The sequence below is a fragment of the Telopea speciosissima genome, unplaced genomic scaffold (genome assembly GCF_018873765.1).
Source record: "Telopea speciosissima isolate NSW1024214 ecotype Mountain lineage unplaced genomic scaffold, Tspe_v1 Tspe_v1.0063, whole genome shotgun sequence".
Classification (NCBI taxonomy): domain Eukaryota; kingdom Viridiplantae; phylum Streptophyta; class Magnoliopsida; order Proteales; family Proteaceae; genus Telopea; species Telopea speciosissima.
This window is the reverse complement of record NW_025317399.1, coordinates 43,137-65,762: the sequence shown is the minus strand read 5'-3', so window position 1 is coordinate 65,762 and position 22,626 is coordinate 43,137. Positions and strand designations below refer to the sequence as shown.

General features: G+C 39.4%; 1 protein-coding gene across 3 annotated transcripts in view; it reads left to right on the top strand.

Annotated features, from left to right (window-relative positions):
* The window catches only part of LOC122647487 (putative acyl-activating enzyme 19), a 98,894-nt gene that overhangs the window by 53,132 nt on the left and 23,136 nt on the right, over window positions 1–22,626 (top strand). For 2 of the 3 annotated variants that reach the window (XM_043840875.1, XM_043840874.1), the window contains exons 9-12: window positions 9,701–9,809; window positions 15,998–16,057; window positions 19,639–19,723; window positions 19,913–19,977. In XM_043840875.1, coding sequence (XP_043696810.1) covers window positions 9,701–9,809; window positions 15,998–16,057; window positions 19,639–19,723; window positions 19,913–19,977 — 319 coding nt within the window. Of the gene's footprint in view, window positions 1–9,700; window positions 9,810–15,997; window positions 16,068–19,638; window positions 19,724–19,912; window positions 19,978–22,626 lie in introns of all 3 variants that reach the window. The other variant, XR_006330906.1, reaches the window with a different exon arrangement.

The window sequence follows — 22,626 nt, the reverse complement described above, 5'->3', positions numbered from 1 at the left end:
AACAGTTCTAAGTCACATGAGGTATAAGTGCTACTGTAGTAGGTATGATATTCCCAGTCCCGGAACCGCAAATCAAACATCGGTCACCCAGGAATACCACTCTACTACGGTGAAGACCCGCCGATTCCGGAATGAACACATCAGACCCCGGCGAACCCTCAATGTTAACCCTATTGTTTGTTCGCATTCTGGTATGTACTCTTCAGACCTGGGATAGTGAATGACATTCCGGTATGTACCCTTCAGACATGCCACGGGTTATCCAACACCTCACCCCTGTTGGCAAGGGTCGTAGCACAGGGTTTATGATAACCTAACCATATGCATTCTATCATGATGTCATATGTTTCAACAGTAAGAAGGTAGTAACTCAGTTCCAGCATCATCTCATTCACAATAATTATAGAACATAATAATATTATGCAAGTGCAATATGAAATGCATCCTAAATCATGTTATTGCTAATGTAAAGGAAAAAGACTATAAACCTATATGAACCTTAACAATTAATATGGTGTATGAACAGATGCAGTAGGCGTAAACATAAAGACAATAGTAAACACTCCATAAAAAAAATAAAGTCAAATCCCTTTACCTGGAGTTGGAGATACAGCCTAGACAATAGAGTGTTGCAACTCACACTTTAACCTCACCAACTGATGACACACAGCCTAGATAATCAATACACATCATGTATTAGGTCCAGCAATAACCTTAAGTAAAAGCCCTAAGCATATTGGAACCAAAACTGGGACTGCAGGGAGGACCGGATTCAGACTTAGCCTGAATCCGGTTGGCCGTAGGATTCAGCAGTCTGAATCCGGTGGCCAAACCAGTAGCTATTTTAGGTTTTATTTTTCGTGCTTCATGCTTAGTACAATTGAGTTAGGGGGGTCTAGGGTACAGCCATAGGTTCATGATGACCCATTTGCATGTATCATCCATGCACAGATTCCAACTCTAAAGAGGAAAGAAAGGATTTCTAAATTTGTCTAGGTAAAAAGGCAGGTAAGTATGGAAATAAAGGAATTAGGGTTTTAATGGTTTGGGATGATGCCCTAGAGTATTGGATTAGTCTAATTAGGTTAGGGTTTAGGGTTCTAATCAGTAATCAACCATCCTAAGTAATTATAAGTCGTAGGGCTGGGTAATCCATGGGTTTAGAGAAAAAATCAAAGAAGAAGAGATGAAGGAAAGAGATTCCAGAATTGTATACACCTTACCTTACCCTTGCTGTATTGAAGATGAAGACTTCCACCAAAGTACTCTCCAAGCTCCAAGTCTTCAACTTGAGAAGAAATTTCCAAACCCTAATCTTCTCTCTCCTTCCTTTTCCCTTTTTCTTCCTTGGTTTCCTTAGCTGAATCGATCTTATGGTTTGGATAGAATGATTTTTGGCTAAGTAGTTATATATATAAGGTTAGTACTAAGGGCTGTTTGGCCTATAGCTAATAGAATTAGTTTTTATAATGTATTTCTCAAAACTGATTTTAAAAGATAATTAATTACCTAAGACTAGTTTTTAAGTTATGGTTTAGACCTAATAGACCATAAATGTGGGCCTAGGCATGCAGGCACACAGGCAGCCCCAGACTACAAAGGGTGTGGGTCCCACTAGGGTAAATTTACCTTTTTGCCCCCCATACACGATTAAAAGTACAGTCTTATTTGTAAAGACAGATTCTTACCTAAACCAACCTAGGAAATTGTGAGGTTCTGCATATGCTCAATCCAGCATGTTTGGCATATGAAGCTGATGTGCTGGGACCCGGTAGGATCTTCAGTTTCAAGGATAGCTAGCTGTGCTGGCTCCTCGGAATCCTCCATAGGCGAGTCAATGGATTGCTCCGAATCCACCACCGATGCAGCCCACAACATAGAGGCAAGCATGGACACCGAACCAGAACCTGTAATCACACAAGTTCGAAAAAGTTAAATTTAGAGGTGGGTTTCACATCATCAGAGTCCTCTTGGAAAATGTTGGCTAGTTCGATGGGTTCTTTATCATTGGTATCCATTCCTTCACGTATGTGCGTCATCCTTAGTCTCATATTGTAATGCACATACACCAGCTGCTCCAGTCGTTTGCTATCCAATTTGTTCCGCCTCTTTGAGTGGATCAAAGAGAATGTAATCCAATTGCGCTTGCATCCGGAGGATGAACAAGTTTGTGAGAGCACTCTCACTGCTGTCTTCCTCAGGTTGGGTGAACTTGTACCAGAAAGCACCTACTAGTCGGCTGCATTACAAATATAGAATATTAAGAATATGTACATTCTAAAAGAATAAAATTATAATTCATAAATGTAATGTCATGTCACCTACCAGGGTCTGACTTTTGTCTACCCTCCACTTCAGCTTTTTGGCTGAAGCCTCTCTAAAGTTTTGGATCTGTTTTCATTTCAAATTTCAAACATTGTTAGAGGCATTAGTATTTATTACTTAGTAATTACATTCCTTTACTTACTACCAAAGTACCAACTACCAAGTCCAATATTCTCACTTCATCATTGCACTCAGCCTATGTCTTGGCATTGGGCTCCAACTTCTCAATAATATTTTGAACTGCCACTAACAACTCTGTGTCTAGCCCAAGATTATGGAAGTACTGATACTTTGGATTCAGATAATATGCTTGTAAAGTGGAAACCAAGAATATAATTTGTTAGTGACTTAATGCTTTTGAGTTTGAATATGTAAATGTAAAAACTCATATAAAGTGTAAAGTATGTTGAAGTGTTGAACACTCCAGCTTTATGCAATGGATGACTCAAGTGCTTCTCCCACCGCGCACCAATGATGTTAGTGTATGACTTTGCACTCCAGGGTATCGCAGCTCTGACCATTTCCTTCATCTTCTGAAGGGCAGCATAAATGTGGGGCAAGGTAGGCTTCTTCTCTGTATCAACCATCCTTAGTACTGCCACCACTGGTTCTAATATGACAACAACTTTATGCAAATCCTTCCAAAATTGGTCACTTGTAATGGTATGTTGTGCTACCCTCCCTTTTTCTGAATTAGACCCATGCCAACCAAACCACTGTTTACTTGCAAACATAGACCTCAGACCTATCACCTTTGTCTGAAAGCTCTTCAATGCAATGTAATTGGTGGCAAATCGAGTAACACCAGGCCTTACTAAATCGCCATTACATATTTTCCTCAACATGGCTAAAGCATAACCATGGTTATTTACAAAAGTGGTTACTTGTCTTGCCCTATTTACCATACTTGCCACCAAAGTTTTCTTCCTCTTGTCTTTCAACATTAAATCAATGGAATGTGCTGCACATGGAGTCCAAAAGAGGCAGATCCTCTTACTCTTCTTATTCATCAACTTCTCTCCAGCCTTTTTAAAGTTAGAACCGTTATCCATCACAATTTAGATAATGTTCTTTGGTCCTATCTCATCCACCACTAGCTTCAGTTCCTTCTACAAGTATGATGCATCCTTTATATGCTTCGATGCATCGACAGACTTCAAGAATACTATCTTCCCATTGCAACTCACCATAAAATTGATAAAGGACTGTCTAGTAGGTCCAGTCCAACCATCAGTCATAAGGGTAACCCCATACATCTCCCACCTTGGCTTCAGACCCTCAATGTACTCTTTCAACTCCTTTACCTCTTGAGGCAAATATCTATTATATAAGTCATGTGGTGAAGGCCCCTTCCATCTTGTGCCAGCCCTCCCTGCAGCGTCAAGGAATACATGATAGTATGTTCCTTGTGCTATATTAACTGGAATGCCATTGTATAACATGAACTTGCTTAAGGCTTTCTGTGCTTCCTCTTGTTTATCACCAAACACTTACGGGATGGTTGGCTGGTAGGCATCTTGTTGCCTAAAAATAGATGGATCCCGCTAACAAATGGGATCTGGGGAATGTGCTCGTGGTCTGGTTGGGGGCCGTGGGATTTGTCTTATGTCTGTGCTTCTTCTCCTCTCATCTTGTTGCACTGGTGCAACTGAGCCAAATCCACTAGCTCCTCTTGCATACTCATATCTTCTCATATTCTCATAATGCAAACTTTGTCTACTCTCTGCCAAAGTCTGCTGGTAAATTCTCCACTCAGCCTTTGATTCAAACTCACCAGGTTTAGGCTTATATTCAGTATCATCTCCTCCATGGATCTCTACACCCGGCCTCTCTAATACTGCCTCATCAAACTCTGTTTGTTGTCTTTCCCTCTCAGCTTTCTTTGCTCGTCCTCCACTCAAGTGTTGGGCCATAACCACTTTCACTTGGCTCAGAACATTTCTGCATGAGGCAACGTCCTTACCTGTACCAGCCAAATGTTGTTTTAACCTAGTGGCTCCTCCAGATAGCAACTTTCCACAATAGTTACACTTGGACTTCTTTTTATCCTTGGACATCGGGACTCCATGTTGCCATGCTATATCCCCCATTGTGTACGAAATGTCTTACTTTTTACACTGTTACATAAAAAAGCATGTATTAGTAACTATTAAAGACTTAAAGTATTGTATTCGTAACTATTAAACATAATGTTAAGCTACTAGAACAATCAAATAGCTATCTTTTATTTATCCCCTAACCCTAGTATTTATTTCTTAATTAAAAATAAAATTTAGAATTTTTATTCAGAATATTTATATCTTAAAAAGTATAAAATATTATAATGTAATGATGTATTTGACACCATTTGAAGTTGGACATTATGTACATATGTTGTGCTTAATTTTTCAACAAAAACAAGTATTTTTCCTTAATACTATATATTTTTTTACAATTTCAATAATATATTTATTAATTCTGAAAAATAAAATAGTTTTTTTAATGGGTGAAAAAATAAAATGACTCCATGAGGCTGTAGAGCATCCAAAGTTGTCCAACATACATGAAAATCACTTCCAAACAATCACTATTTATCCTATTTTTTTCAATTTCTTTTTTCAAAAAAATCATTTTTTTTTTTTGCAGAAAATATAATAAAAATAATAATAACAGAAAAATAATTCGGATTCCATCAAGTACTAGATCGTCCAAAGTTATGTAACATTTCTTAAAATGACATGAATCTACCAAGGATTGAACAAAATTTTTTGAAAAAATAGATTTGGGGAAAAATAGGTTACCTTTGAAAAATCCTTCAAATTTGTGATGAATCTTGAAGATGTGTAGTTGAATCTTCAAATGTGCAGCTGAATCACAGTTGAAGTCTTGAAATTCATCCAAAAAATGAAGAAAGAGAGTAGTTTTGGGAAGAAGAGAGTACTTTTGGGAGTTTTGGACAGAACTCGCCGAGATATGGCGAGTTCTGTCAAGTTAGATGGGCATTAAAAATGGGTCAAACCGAGATATGGACCTAAGATCCGATATCTCGCCGAGATATTGGACTTTTGAATATCGCCTGGCGTCTCGTCTCGGGTTCTCAAAAAACCGAACTCAGCGAGATCTCGCGAGTTCTCGAACTATGCTTTAGTTATATCGTGTTGACCTCAGTTCCATCCCTCAGTGGACCTCCCTACCTGGCCGCCTTCTCCATTATGGGTGTACAGATGGCCTTAGTATTATAGGATCGGTGCTAGGAAAATCCCTGTACTCTAATGCCAGAACAAAGAGGAAAGATAGGCTAGCATATGCTCGAATCTGTAGTGAAGTATCGGCTGAGGAGCCTCTGCTATCCTTCATCACTGTCACTGACAACGAGGCTATTTGTTTGAGCAAGAAGTTGTGTTTGAATGGAGCCCTCTCCATTGCCTTGTGTGCAAAGTTTTTTGTCATGACTCTAGCCTGTGTTTTCCCAAACCACCTGTGGTTGCAGATCAGGATGTCCTTCCATCCATCCTACAAACCGTTACCTCCACTACTCCTAATCTCCATCCCTCCTCCCCTTTCTACTCTCCCCCATCGTGGACAATAACCTCCTACTGGTCCCTGCCCCCATGGTTTAAAGTATCGGTCCATATCGTATCGTATCGGCTGATCGGTATCGATACGATACTACCGATTCTTTTTTTTTTATTAAAAAATAATCACTTGTATCGTATTGTATATCGTATTGTATCAGCCAATACGATATGATACAATCAATACGTATCGATACAAGGGGTTAAAATGGCCATTATTACGTATCGATTTGTATCGATACATATCGAGATGTGTCAGCCGATACTGCCCGATACATATCGATACAAGTCGATACGTTCAATACAAACCCATTAAAACCTCTTTTTACTCATAAAGTCGACACAGCAAGCATCTTGGCGGTAAAAACTCCCTAAACTCTGTTTTGAAACTTTGAATTCTTGCTTCCAAACTTGATTTTTCACACTTACCGACTTGGGGCTTGGGGCTTCCAATCAACACTTGAAAACGAATTGAGGAGTGGAAAAAAAATTCCTTTGCATCATCCAACAAGCTGAAATCAAAGATTGAAGGAGATTTCATAGGAAAAGGTATGCTTTTTGTAAAAACTTGGTCTTTTAACTCACATCATGCTTTTTAGTCTATTTTTTCTTTCTATAAATCCATGGAGTTAGGTTAAACTAAGCTAGTAGATGCATCAAAATTAAACATTTGCAAGGATTTGAACTTAAATCCATGATTTTTCAAAGAAAAACGAAAATTTCTTCCATAGAGCTTTTTTCTTTTTATTCTTCCAAAAATAAAGTCCTATGCTTATGGGAAAAGTATATGCAGTACATTTACATCAGATCTATGAAGTTCAATGTTGCATTATTTTTTATTTAATAATCTGTTTTTTGGCTATTTACTGGAATTAAAAAATAATAAAAAAATGAAAAAAAGAAAGGGTTTTTTTTCATTATTTCTCCTTCAGTGTAGTTTGATTAAATCATGGAATGTCTGAAATGCATGAAAAACCTTGAATTGATGTTATTTTTGTCATAAGTTACTATATTATTTCATTTTTTATTTCCTGAAAAATAAAATTTTTTAAATATTTTAAAAAAAAATTGATTCAAATGGGTTTAAGGGTCTTTTTGGTATCATTTTTTCATCTGTTTGGTATCATTTTTGAAACTTGCTTTTATTTAAAATAAATAAAAGCACCCCCAAAATCATAATAGACTCAAGAGTCTATTATGGATTATGGGCAAAAACATTTTTCCTTCATTTTTCGCTCAAGTTTAATGAGCACGTGCTCGTAAGGCAGAAGAAGTGAGGGTAAAATTGACATTTGGTTTTGATTTTAAAAAAATTCCTTCTTCTTCGGTACGATCTGTCTGGGTTGTTGGGTGAGCAAGGGGGCAGTGCTGAGGTGAGTATCGGGGTTCAGTTAAAACCCTCCCAAGTTTTCTGCCGTCTAAGAAGGAAGACGGTGTAGATGAACCGGCATAAGGTTGGAATTCGATGGACAACGAAGATCGATACTTGTATAGATAGATTTACGATTCTTTCTGTTTTTCTACCTCTCTTTTTTTAAAATATGGAGTTTTTTCCTCTTTCGTTCGGACGATTTTACTGTAACAGTTGCCGATCTGAGAAGAAAGAACATTCATTTGAAATGTTAGAGAGTATGTTTTTGAAATCTGAATCAGTCCCATCAATTAATCTGGTTACCGTCTCTGTAAATCCTTTGATTCCTGATTTTGTTTCTCTTCTTTTGTTTTGCCTTACAATCTATTGACGTGATGGATCTGTCAAATTTCAAAAGGAAGTGAGAGAGAGAGAGAGAGAGAGAGAGATTCCTCTGCAAAAGTTCGAGGTTTGAACTTTGACGGCTCCAATCGCTGCAACTGCCTAGGTCTAAAACCCACTGAAACTAGCCTTCGAGTTCAAAAATAAAAAATAAAAAATTATACCAACTCGCTGAGATCTCGGCCCAATTCAGTTTTTTGCCAACTGAGACACCTCTTGAAGCTAATGTTTGTCTCTCCCGTCAGTTAGGTGACCCAGTTGACAATGGGAGATATCGGAGATTAGTTGGAAAGCTGATCTACCTTTCCCATACTAGGCCGGATATTGCCTTTGCGATCAGTATGGTAAGCCAATACATGCTGACCCTTATTCCACTCATTGGGATGTTGTCCACTTGTCCTACGTATTCTTAGGTATTTGAAGGCTGCACCAGGCAAGGGAATTTTATTCTCTCCTAATGATCATTTGAAGGTGGAAGCATATACAGACTCTGATTGGGCTAGTTCTCCTGATGACTGCCGGTCTACTTCTGGTTACTGTACCCTTGTTGGAGTTAATTTGGTGACCTGGCGAAGTAAGAAGCAAACTGTTGTTGCCCGTTCTAGTGCTGAGGCAGAATTTCGTGCCATGTCCCATGGCATATGTGAGTTGATGTGGCTACAGGGACTCTTGGCTGATTTGGCAATTCCTACTTCATTGCCCATGAATTTGTATTGTCACAATAAGTCTGCTATTAGTATTGCTCATAACCCAGTCCAGCATGACCGCACCAAGCATGTGGAGATAGATCGTCACTTCATCAAGGAGAAGCTCGAGCAAGGACTGATCTGTATTCCCTTTGTCAAGTTTGGCGACCAGTTGGCTGGTATATTTACTAAAGGGCTAAGTAGTAAAATTTTTTGCCCTGTTGTATGCAAGTTGGGCATGTGTGATATCCATGCTCCAACTTGAGGGGGACTGTTGCAATATGGGATATATAAGGGTAGAATTGTCCTAGGTGTTTTATGTTATGTTGCCCTAGGGGCAATTCTATCCTTGTATTCTCAAAGCATGTATTATAAATAGACATGATTGTGTCTCATTGACACAAGTCACAATTCCCCAAGCAATCAATTATTTTTCCTCATGTTTCTCTATTTGGTTTACCCCCATGGTTGTTTGGTTGCTTATCTTTTTTTCATATTCTTCATCCTGGTATTGATAATTTATCCTCACATACTACCTTGTGTTTCTTGGGTATGCTTGCACTCAGAAGGGTTATAAATGTTATGATCCTATTACTCGTCAACACTTTTTCAATGCTGGTGTTAGTTGCTTTGAGACTACACCATACTTCTGTGCTGAGACTTGTCAAGTGGATGGTGATGTTCTTATTTCTCCACCGATTCATGCAATTATTCCCTTTACTGACTCTCCCCGTACTAGTTCTCCACCTAAGCAATTAGAGGTCTACAAGTGTCATCCCAAGTCAGCTTCAACAGGCCAAGCTACTTCTTCACTATCGCCCACTACTTAGAGGTAGTAAAGAAGTAGGACGAGGCGGAGGAAACTTAGCTGTGGCCGTCACGAGGAGTCATCGTAGTTTTTCTTCACGGAAGGGCAGAACCGTAGAAGGGTTGAAGGGCTTCAACTATTGATTCAGCCCTCTCTTCTCCCTTTTCTACTTTCTTTTTTTTCTCCCCTCGCATGCCTGATTCCATGCATTTCATTGTACTAAAACTCTTTACACAAGTCAGAAAACAGTCAAAAAAAGAATTAACTTTATACGACATACAAAATAAATAAATAAATAAAAAGCAGAACCAAACAAATCATCTGCCTAGGTCCCAAAGTGACACCCAGGAGACCAAGGTGGGTGTCTTTCAGGCATACAGAATGGTGACAGCACGCCTAGCATAGCCAGAAGTGCCTTGTCGCCTGGGCAGTGCCTTGACAACTATGATTGCATTAAGTGAAGCATGTTTTTAATTGCTCAAGCAAGTTGCTTAATTAAATAGTTTGTAGTTTGTTGTACCATGGCCAGAGCTACTATGCAGTCTAACTTTATTTTGTATGACCAAATTTATAGGTGTGGATCACATGATCATAATCTCTATGCTTTGGATTACAAAAATCATTGTTGCGTCTATAAGACCTCATGTGGTGGGAGTGTATATGGGTCACCTTCTATTGATTTGGTATGTTTTTTGGAATTTGGATTAGCTAGACTTCTTTTTTTTTTAATATAAATAACAAGATTAATTGATAGAAAAGATGATAAAAGTACATAGTGATAAAATACATAGGAGTACAACAACAACAACATAACCAGCCCTCTACAAGAAAACCAACCCAGTACATATGAATGCATAGTTATCAAGGCATCGCCTTGGCGCCCAGGCTCCTTGGTCGCCTTGCCGCCATGGCGGCCGAAGGCGGTGTTGCTGTTAAGAATAGGAGTTTAGTTTAAGGGGTATTCTTGTACATAACCCCATTTAGTTTTATGTGTTTTCTGTTATTTGTATAAGGCCAGGGGCCCCTCTGTAATTTATCATTCTTTTCAATATAAGCATGTTTGTCTCTTGTTGAGACATAACAGATTAACACAAATCGATTCTCCTCTCTTCTTCTCCTTTTTCCTTGTTCTCTAAAAATGAACATGGTATCAGAGCTTAATGTTCCTGGAGTTTGAAGGTGTTGGAAGAGAGTTTAGTAGGCTAAGAGTTGGGTTCTCCTCTTGGCTGCTGCTGGAGTTCGAACTCAAACCTAAGCTTCTTCTCAGACCTGGTTCTCCCTTGTTTCTAACCCAAATGGAGAGCAACCAGGGGCTTTAGTTTCGTTTGGAGGTCTCATTTCTTCCCATTGTGTCTTCTCAAGTCATCTGGAAGTATCCAAGGGACAGGAGTGAATCTCGGCCTGGGCTATTCTGCCCTATTTTTCCGCCAGCCAGAGTTCAGATTGGCCTTTGCTCTCCAATAGAGCTTTGTTTGGGAGGTTTTTTAGGCCCCCTGCTATCGTTTTTTGGTAAGGAAGATTGTTTCTTTGTACTCCGCTGCTGTTTGATGCTTGTGTGAAGTTCTACAAGTCATTTCAAGTGTTTTTGGACTGTTTTTTCCCCTATTTTTTTCTGCTGCTTCTTGGAGGCCTACTATTCTTGCTTGCGGTGCTGTTGGTTACTTTTCCCAAGTATTTTTTCTGTTTGCATTGAAGCCACAATGGGTGAAAAGACTGTTGAAGCATCTGAACTCCCCACTGTTGTGGCAGCCTTGCCTATTACCCCTTCATATGACAATCCAAGTGTTCTTCCCATTGTCAAGCTTGACAATACTAATTACTTGGACTGGTCACGGTCAATGAAGCTCATTCTTCGGAGTAGGGGGAAGTTGGGATATATATCTGGGAGCTGTAAAGCCCCCTCCTCTGCTGATCCAGGCTACTCCAAATGGGAAACTGAGAACTCCCTTGTGATGACTTGGCTCATTTTTTCAATGAAGCCGGAAATTGGAAGAAGGTTTATGAGCAAGGAGACAGCCAAAGATATTTGGGATAGTGTGGCTCGTATTTATGATAGAGTGGGGAACTCTACAAAGGTTTATCAACTTTTCCAACAAATTGTTAGCCTGCGCCAGGGTGACAAACGTATCTCTGAGTACTACAGCCTTGTTGTGGGACTTTGGGAGGAGTATGATCACTACAGAGATCTCCAGCTGTGTCCTGTTGATGAGCCTAAAGTGCATTAGTTGTTTGAGAAGGAGAGGGTCCTATTCCTTCTTAGAGGTCTTAACTCTGAGTTTGAACCCATAAGGGTACAGATACTTGGCCGACCAAGTCTTCCCTCCCTGGAGGAGGTGTGTGGTTATTTACAGACTGAGGAGACCCGCAGAAGTGCTATGGAGACCACTGCCACTGTTGAGCGTTCTGCTCTTGTTTCATCCACTCCACAGGATCGTCCTCCCTTCACTAAGGGGGCTAGTAAAGGCCGTTTTTCCTGTGACTATTGTGGCAAGTCTGGGCATAAGGAGTTTTGTTGGGATCTTCATGGGAAACCATCCTCTGCTGCTTCTGGAGGACAGAAAGGGCCGAAGAAGAATGGGCCTAAAGCCCATGTTGGGGTTCATGAGTCTGAGTCATCATCCCTCTCTAAAGAAGACATAATAGCTTTTCGTCGGATTGTAGCACACTTGGATGGATCCTCCTCTGCTGCTCCCATTACATCCATTGCTCTACAGGTCTCTACCTCTTCTGCCCCCACTCCCTGGGTCATTGACTCGGGGGCCACCGATCACATGACTGGTAGGTCTCGGCTCTTTAATTCCTACACTGTTTGTTCGGGAAAAGATAAGGTGAAAATTGCTGATGGTTCTCTTTCTTCCATCTCGGGGAAGGGAGATGTCCAAGTTACTCTACTTATCCCTTTGGAGTCTATCTTTCATGTTCCTAACTTTGCTACTAATCTTCTTTTTGTTAGCTAATTGACTAAGTCCTTGAATTGCTTTGTCACCTTTTTTCCTACTCATTGTCTGTTTCAGGATTTGGTGACGAAGAGGGTGATTGGCAGTGGACGTGAGACTAATGGATTATATGTTGTGGACACTTGTGCTTCCCCTGTGACAACAGCTCAATTTATGTGTGTGGGCAACATGGCGGACGTACACAGACGGATATTTTGCTTTGGCCTCAGCATTTGGGGCATCCTTCTTTTTCTGTTATGCGAAAAATGTTGCCACATTTATTTACATCTTTTCCTGTCAATCATGTTTTTCATTGTGAACCTTGTCTTTTTGCAAAAAGTTGTAAGACAGTTTATCCATCTTCTAGTAATAGATCTGTTTCCCCTTTTCACCTTGTTCATACTGATGTTTGGGGTCCTTCCCCTGTTACTTCTTTACGTGGCTTCCGCTACTTTGTCTCCTTTATTGATGACTTCTCTCGAGTTACTTGGGTTTATCTCTTGAAACAAAAAAGTGATGTTTATGCTGCGTTTCAAAACTTTTATGAGTTGGTTTATACTCAGTTCCAAACTCGTATTCAGATTGTTCGTTCTGATAAAGGTGGAGAGTATATGTATGGGGGTTTGAAGACCTTTTTTTCTGACCATGGCATTATCCATCAGGTGGCTTGCGTTGATACCCCTCAACAAAATGGGATTGCTGAAAGAAAAAACCGCCACCTGCTGGAAGTAGCCCGGTCCCTTTGGTTTACAATGCATGTTCCAAAAACTTTTTGGTCCGATGCCTTACTGCGGTCTTTCTTATCAATCATATGCCCTCCAGTGTCTTGCACTTCAAAGTACCTCTTGAGGTCTTTCCCTCACTTTCTTCTTCTTTCTCTCTTCCCCTAAGGGTCTTTGGTTGCATGTGCTATGTCCATATTAGCAAATCTGCCCGCACTAAATTGGATCCTAAGTCCTTGAAGTGCATCTTTCTTGGGTATTCCTCTATCTCCAAGGGATACACCTGTTACTACCCTCCTACCCGTCGGTGGCTTATCTCCAAAGATGTTTCTTTCTTTGAAACCATTCCTTTTTTTCAGTCACCTCTTCAGGGGGAGTGTCGTGGTGGTGAGGTTGAACAGGCTCTTGAGTTTGTATCCTTTCCATCCTCCTCTTTTGTTCCTATTTCCCCATTTCAGCTTGACAAGGGAAAGAAAAGTCCAGAGGATACTGTTGTTGAGGGGGAGTCTCCAAGTGCACAGATGAACAGAGAACAAGGGGAACTACTTGTTTATACAAAGGATAAGAGAAATCCTCCTTCATGGCTTCCTATAAAGAAGACCTGCCAAAATCCTTCTTCGTCTCATCCTGAGCCTCCATCCATTGAGACAGGTATACCTTCCTCTACTCTTCCATCCTCAGACTTAGATCTTCCTATTGCTCACCGCAAAGGAACTCGAGCTTGTTTTAATCCCATTGCCAAGTTTGTCTCCTATGATTCTATCTCTCCTACAGGTGTTGCCTTTTCAGTGGCTATCTCCTCCATCTCTATACCTAAGAATGTAGTAGAGGCTATGGCTGATCCGAAATGGAGAGAGGCAATGAATACCGAGATGGTGGCCCTTGAGAAGAACCACACTTGGGATCTTGTTGAACTCCCAAAGGAGAGAGTTCCTGTTGGATGCAGATGGGTATTCACAGTCAAATTCAAGTCTGATGGTATTGTAGAGAGATATAAGGCAAGGCTGGTTGCTAAAGGCTATACCCTAGTGTTTGGCATTGATTTCTGGCCAAGCATAACTCCATTCGGGTACTCCTCTCAATGGCTGCAAATCTTGATTGGCCATTATACCAGCTTGATGTAAAGAATGCTTTCTTACATGGTGACTTAGAAGAAGAAGTTTACATGCATTCCCCTCCTGGGTTCAAGCATCCTAGTGGCAATGGAAAAGTGTGTCGTCTTAGGAAGGCTCTTTATGGACTTAAACAATCTCTTAAGGCTTGGTTTGAGAGGTTTAGACAAGCTATCCCACAGAATGGATATACCCAAAGTCAAGCCGATCACACTTTGTTTATACAAAGGAAGGGCAGCAATATTACAGCCCTAAGTGTATATGTTGATGATATTGTAGTCACGGGAAACAGCGAGGCTGAAATCTCAAAGCTTAAACTTTACTTGGCTCTGCAGTTTGAGATCAAGGATCTTGGTCCATTGAAGTATTTTCTGGGGATTGAAGTTTCAAGATCCAAGCAAGGGATCAATGTTTGTCAAAGAAAGTTTGTCCTTGATCTACTTACAGAGACAGGGTACTTAGGGTGTAAGCCAGTCTCCTCCCCAATTGATCAGAACCACAAACTAGGAGAAGATTGTGGTGAACCTCTTGTAGATGCTGAAAAATATCAGAGATTAGTTGGCAAGTTAATCTATCTTTCCCTTACCCGACCTGACATAGCCTATGCTGTCGGTGTGGTAAGTCAGTTTATGCATGCACAAAAAATGGGTCATCTTGATGCAGTTTATAGAATCCTTAGATATTTAAAATCATGTCCTGGAAAAGGCCTTCTCTTCTCTAGGAATGGTCACTTGAGGATTGAAGCATACACTGATGCTGACTGGGCTAGATCTATTTCTGATCGACGATCCACTTCAGGGTACTGTACTTTTGTTGGTGGAAATCTGGTTACTTGGCGAAGTAAGAAGCAACCTGTGGTGGCTAGGTCAAGCGCTGAGGCAGAATTTAGAGCCATGGCTCACGGAGTGTGTGAAATCTTGTGGCTAAAGAGACTTGTTCAAGAATTGGGATTTGAGACAGTTGAACCTATGAGTTTATATTGTGACAACAAGGCAGCCATAAGTATTGCCCACAACCCAGTGCAGCATGACAGGACTAAGCATGTTGAGGTTGATAGACATTTTATTAAGGAAAAGATCGAGTCAAAGACCATCTGCACGCCGTTTGTGAAGACAAATGAACAAGTGGCTGATATCTTCACCAAAGGACTTAGCACTCATCACTTTAACTGTTTATTGGACAAGCTGGGTATGTATGACATATACCACCCAGCTTGAGGGGGAGTGTTAAGAATAGGAGTTTAGTTTAAGGGGTATTCTTGTACATAACCCCATTTAGTTTTATGTGTTTTCTGTTATTTGTATAAGGCCAGGGGCCCCTCTGTAATTTATCATTCTTTTCAATATAAGCATGTTTGTCTCTTGTTGAGACATAACAGATTAACACAAATCGATTCTCCTCTCTTCTTCTCCTTTTTCCTTCTTCTCTAAAAATGAACAGTTGCCTTATTTTTTGACAGTCTAAAACGCCATGGTCCCCTTCCCGCCTTGATAACTATGTATGAAAGTAACCCTAATAAAAAAATCAGCCAAAGAGCCCACAACCAATACGAAGTAGAACTCTCACAGATTAATCACAACAGGATAGAATTCCCAAAACAAATCCGAGATCTAACAACCCTTAACCCCCTTCCTTCGCTCAATTATCTGCAACCTCATTAACACCTTTAGGCTTCCAGGAGAATTGTATACTTATTTGAGTAGCTAGCTGATGAATAGGCCTTATTAAGTGACCATAATAATGCCAAGGTTCGAGCTTTTGGGTTAGAATCTAACATACTCCTTTCATCCGCATCCATTTCATAACGTTAGAAGAATCTCCTTCCACTATAGCTTGAGACCACCCTTTGCTTAAAAACAGATCTGAGCAGTTATTTCCATTCTTCGACATCTGAATACCAGAGTGTGATTCATTTATGCATATTGCTTAGTATTATTTACATTTCCTGTGGCTTGTGTATCAGGTTTTTAAGATTGAACTCCTTTGGAAGATTGATTGCTAATCTTTTGAATAATTGAACTAGACGGACGGGAAAGTATTCATATGATCCTTTATCATATGACTATATGAGTTAACAACTGGTTAATTGTTGTTCATGTAGGTACGTTACATGCTTTATGCGGCCTCTACTAGTGGGCGTGTGACAGCTATATCAATAAAGGTACAAGAAGGTCAGAATTTTTTTGGCATTCAATATAACATATTAACATTAAGCTTGTTCTTCCTATATGAAGAATCTGTTAAACTTTTTCCCGTTGGCGGATGAGGCCAAATAAAAAAATTGCAACCATTGAATCGATCCTCACATGCATTAGGGTATTCGAATGAAACACAAAATTAGGGTTTAGGATTACGTCTTTGTACCACAAGCGCAGTACCTCCAAAGGATACAACACTTGAATCTGAGATACACACAAGGATGACACAGGTATTCCTCGAACAACGGTTGCACGATAAAACAGCAGTGAATAACCTCCTACACTCTCTAGGGTTAAAAAAACCCTAACTCACAATCAATGGAGGAATATAAGATAGAAGAGGTGAAGTGGAGAGAGAGAGAGTCCAAATCATAGGAAGCATCTCTCTCTCTCTCTCTCCACCTTCTAGTTGCTATTTTATAATATTTGAGACCCAGTTCCCTTACAGCATTCTACAAGCTAAGTGATGGGATCCTATTGGGTGATCCTACCAAGGTTGTCTTATGTGAGTTAGACTCAAACTTAGTAAATGGAATTACTTAAAAGGCTAACTCTTATCTAGTAAATACAGCTATTTAGCCATAAGTGTACAACAAGGTTGTCTTATGTGAGTTAGACTCAAACTTAGTACATGGAATTACTTAAAAGTCTAACTCTTATCTAGTAAATACAGCTATTTAGCCACTTAGGTTGGATATGACTAATTAACCCCATTCAATAATTGAAGTAATAACATTTAAGTCCATCCACTTAACAATGTCACTTAATGGACTAATGAGCATGGAATAAATTGTCGCCTCTACCCTAGTCTGTTGAAATGGGTTAGGCAGAGAAGCTTGACCATTGATTGGACATTAAAACATTTATAGAAATCTTTGTAAACTATAAATATAGAATATAATTATATTTTTAAAAGCTTTTAAACTATTTACAAAACTACCACTGTGCTCAGAATTTGAACCAATCAAAGTCATATCTTTCTCAAGATATTCACCCTTTTCAAGGGGTGAATTCCATGTAGAGTGACTCTTCCATTTACAGAGACAAACATTGAAAATCTAGTGTGCTGATATACAGCCAGTGGTGGCATCAACCTTTAGTACACCAAAACGCACAAAGTCTAACTACAACGGTAACATCCTCTCAAGTCTGAAGTCTAGGGACCAAAACAATTGTCACAAAGTGTCTTGTTCCAAAACAGCGGAAAATAATCCATTCACGACTCTAAAAAATGATTCAGTTCTAGATACATCTAGTATGAATACTCACATTTATATTTTTGAATCAAATTTCCTAAAATATACAATGTGACAACCATGGTTTAAAGTATCGGTCCGTATCATATCGTATCGGTATTGGTCGGTATAGATACGATACTGACCAATACGTCTTTTTTTTAAATATAATGTATCGAGTGTATCTTATTTTATTGGCTGATAAGGACTGATATGATACGATACACTTGATACGATCGAAACAAAGCATAAAATGGACATTAATATGTATCAATTTGTATCAATATGTATCGAGATGTATCGGCCGATACGGCTTTAAACCCTCTGTTTACTCATAAATCGATACAACAAGCGCAGAGGCGGAAAAAACACCCTAAACCTAGTTGGAAAACCTTGAAATCTTGCTTCTAAACTCGATTTTTCACACTTACCTACTTGGGGCTTCCATTCAACACTTGAAAACGAATCAAGGAGTGGAAATACATCATCCAACAAGTTGAAATCAAAGATTGAAGGGGATTTCTTAGGAAGAGGAATGCTTTTTGAAAAAACTTGATCTTCTAACTTAAATCATGCTTTTTAGTTCTGTTTTTTGCTATAAATCCATACATTTAGGTTAAACTAAGCTATTAGATGCATCAAAGTTTAACATTTGGAAGGAGTTGAACTAAAATCTATGATTTTTCAGTCGAAAAAAAAAAAAAATTCTTCCATTACACTCTTCATGGCTATAGAGTAACTTTACATGTAAGAAACCTTATCTCTTATAACAATTTCAATTTATTGCACTTGTTTGGTTATATATTATTCTCCATTTTATTGTTTGTACATGATAGAGTAACTCTATATTGCTTGTTTATATTGTTTTTTGTTCTAAAAGTTTATTTCCATGTTTATTGTAACCATTTCCATGCGTTTTTGCACTATTTGATGTGTATCTCTGATACGATACAATACAATATGTCTCTTAAAATCACCCGACTGATACAATACCCGATACCGATACTTTAAAGCTTGTTGACAACCATTTGAATTATGAACATACTGTCCAGTTCTATCCCTAGTTGCGAACAATTTTAAGGTCTAACCTAGGACTATCAATCACCCATAAATAAATAATGAAAATTAATTTAAACACTTTACATTGGGTTTGATGGACACATAAAACCTCACTCCCCCCCTCCCCCGCAGCGCGAAAAAAAGAAAGAAAGAAAGATTGTCGTTGGATTTATACTATTGAAATGTTTGTGTCTCTATATTAGCTATTTAACTTAGAACGAAGTTGCATGAGAGAAACAGCTTAGCGGTAGGAGATTTTCAATTTAGGGAGTAGCAACTAGCATATGTATTTCATTCTCATAGTCTGCTTGGTGCATGGTCTTGGGGTTTCATGGTGGCTTGTTTTTGGATGATCTTTGTCGTGCGGTTGTTTTGTTTTCCCTTTCTGTTCTTTCCTTTTATACTTTCCTCTTTTGCCTTCAGACACTTGCTTTTGGCATATATGCCCTTGAGTTTCTTAAGAAATTCTTTTTAAGCACAAAAATATTGTAATTATTATACTATCTCTGTGCCTTGATCCATCATCGATAATCATTATTGCTTCAAAAAACTGACACATATTTTGAGGTGTTTGTTAATTTAGAAGTTGGAAATAAGTTCCAATTAGAATATACTTATTCGTTAAGATATGCATCAGGTGTTTTCTGAAACTTAAGTGCCTGCAAAACACTTCTGTAAAAAGGATTGAATTTCAGTCGGTTGTACTATAGCTACCTTATATAATGGAATCACTGCACAATGCATAGATCCTAAGTAGATGTAGCACTTGATTACAATTATTTTGACACAACATCCTTGAACCCTTGCTATGCTTTGAAAAAAACAAGAAGAAAATGAATTAAATTTTATAATGAGGCAAGTAAATTACAGTATTACACAAAGTTCGTAGTTTAGTAGATTCAAACCGTGTGGGTTGGTACCCCCTCCCCCCATTCTAAATCAAGCAATGCAACAGAAAAAGTAATTGAGTTGAAGGGGAGAACAAATTATATGGAAAAAAAATTCATTAGCCTTTTCAGTTCCATACTATACTTTTCACAACTTATATTTCCAATATGACTGATACCTTTGATTTTGATCATAGGCAACTAGGTGTGGATATATTGAATCTTTCCTGTGACTATCTAGGAGATCTAGTTGGTCCTCCTCCTCCTCCACCATGGTGGAGCATGAATGATAGGTCATGAAACTTGTTCTATTTACTTCATTTATTGATGTAGTTTGTCGGTACCTTTTTCTTATTGATGCAGGCATTACCTTTCAGCATTGTATGGCAGTATGAGTTGGGGGTGCCTGTTTTTGGTTCTCTTTCCATCAGTTCTCCCAGTGGAAATGGTACTTGTCTATTCCATTTGAGTAGTTAATTTTATTACCATTTCTGTTATGGGTGGAGATTCTCTTATAAAAGTTTGCACGGTTCCAGACATTATATATCTGACTTCTGATTTGCTGAACCAAAATACTATGTGGCCTATCTAACATATGGAAAGCTGAATAAAATTTATGTATTGCTTTTGTTTGCAGTTATTTGTTGCTTGGTTGATGGCCATGTAATTGCATTAAACCCAAGTGGCTCCATCATCTGGACGGTATTTATGCAATCATATTTCTTGATATTTGTTAACAAAACAGTATTGAGGGAATGGCTAGAATAATTGATGTGATTATTCAGCTCTTGTATTTATAACTTTCATACAAGCAATAAAATTACATAAATAACCCTGTATAGCTGACCATGATAGCTATAGGGAAATAAAAGGAAAAAAATACAGAAATATACCAAAACTACCCTTATAATATCGGGTAACATAACTCAACACTCCCCCTCAAGTTGGGGCATAGATATCACACATGCCCAACTTGACTAGACTAGGATGAAACAACTTCTCACTCAACCCTTTGGTGAAGACATGAGCCAGTTGATCTCCAGACTTCACAAAAGGGATACAAATCTGCCCACTCTCTAAGTTCTCCTTGATGAAGTGTCTGTCGATCTTCACATGCTTGGGACGGTCATGTTGCACTGGATTGTGGGCAATGCTAATTGCTGCTTTGTTGTCACAGTACAACATCATTGGAAGATGAACAGAACCACGGATATCTAGGAGTAAACTCTGAAGCCACAATAACTCACATATGCCTTGGGCCATAGCACGGAATTCAGCTTCAACACTAGACCGTGCCACAACATTTTGTTTTTTACTCCGCCATGCGACCAAATTTCCTCCAACAAAAGTACAATAGCCTGAAGTAGACTTTCTATCAGGATTATCACCCCAGTGAGCATCTATGTAAGCCTCAATGCGAAGATGGTTTTGAGGAGACAAAAGGATCCCTTTTCATGGAGCTGATTTCAAGTAATGGAGAATACGAAGAACAACAGCCATGTGAGTAGAATAAGGATCATGCATGAATTGGCTTACTGGGCTCACAGCAACAACAATATCTGGTTTGGTGTGGGAGGGATAAATCAGTTTTCCCACCAAACGTTGATATCTGCCCTTATCAACAGGTTCACCATCCTTCTCTTGCAGACGAGTAGTAGCTTCCAAAGGAGTGTCACAAGGATGACAACCAAGCAAACCAGTCTCTGATAGTAAATCTAGAACATACTTTCTTTGGGAGAGAAAGATGCCTTTGGGAGAACAGGTAACTTCAATCCCAAGAAAATATTGTAGCTGTCCTGGATCTTTTATGTCAAATTCTCATCCCAAGAAAGTCTTCAGGTGAGAAATTTCATCTGCATAAACTATAAGAAGAATGACCTTTTCTCCCTTTCGCTTGATGATCAGAGTGTGATCAGCATTACTTTGGTTGTATCCACAGGAGACCATGGCTTTATGAAACCTACCAAACCATGCCCGTGGAGATTGCTTCAACCCATATAGTGCCCGTTTTAGCCTACAAACTTTCCCATGGGTCTTGTCAGAAGAAAAACCTGGAGGAACTTCCATATAAACCTCCTCTTCCAATTCTCCATGAACGAATGCATTTTTTACATCCAATTGCTGTAGGTCCCAGCCAAGGTTGACAGCACAAGATAGTAAGACCCGGACACAACTGGGGCAAATGTCTCCTGGTAGTCGATCCCATAAGTTTGAGTAAAGCCCTTGGCCACAAGCCTGGCTTTATATCTATCAACTGTTCCATCTGGCTTCTGCTTGACAACAAATACCCATTTGCCCCTGACTGGTTTCTTACCCGAAGGAAGAACAACTAGCTCCCATGTCTCATTTTTAAATAAGGCCGTCATTTCTTCCATCATGGCTGCTTTCCACTTTGGATCTGCAATCGCCTCCTGCCATTTCTGAGGAATAGAAACAGTGGAAAGAGAAGAAACAAATGCATGATAGGAAGGAGATAAAGCATCATAGGAAACAACATTGGAGATGGGGTGTTGGGTACATGACCTAATGTCTTTACGAACAGCAATAGGTAAGTCAAGAGAAGGATCCTTACCAGATGATGTAACAGGGTCTGAATCTGGATCAAGTGCAGACGATTGTAGAGGTGGTATGGTGGTGGTGGTAGTCTTAACTTGTCCTCTGTGCTCCCGGGTATGGACTTTATCAATAAGGATTTGACTGACTGGTCTACGCTCCCCCTGATGGGGAACCCCACTGTAGGGGCTGAAGTTACAGAGGGCTCCCCCTGAATAGGATCCGGAAGAATCGCAAACACATCTTCAAAACCTGGATCCTGCTCCCACTGAAAAGGTGTCTGAGAATAATACGCCAAGGACTCATGGAAGACAATATCCATGGATACAAAAGTACATCTAGTAGGTGGATGATAACACTTGTATCCTTTCTAGGTCACAGAGTAGCCCAGAAAAATACACCGAATGCTCCGTGGATCAAATTTCCCATGAGGATGATGATTACGAACATAGCAAACACAACTAAGCACTTTGGGAGAACCACAAAGGAGGAGGAATCCTGGAGGAGGTTAACTGGGGAACAACCATCAAGGAAACGGGTAGGTACACAGCTGATGAGAAGGAACCTGTCGTGCAAACAGAATGGTCTGGTCCACCTCAAGGAGATGTCGATTTTTCCTTTCAGCAACCCCATTCTGGGCAGGTGTGTCAACAAAGCTGGTCTGATGGACAATACCATGTTCAGCCAAATAAAGTTGGAACTGACCCTCCATGTATTCTCTGCCATTATCACTTCGTAAAATTTTCAAGGTGGCATTGAATTGGGTCTGAACCATACGATTAAACAATTGAAAACAGC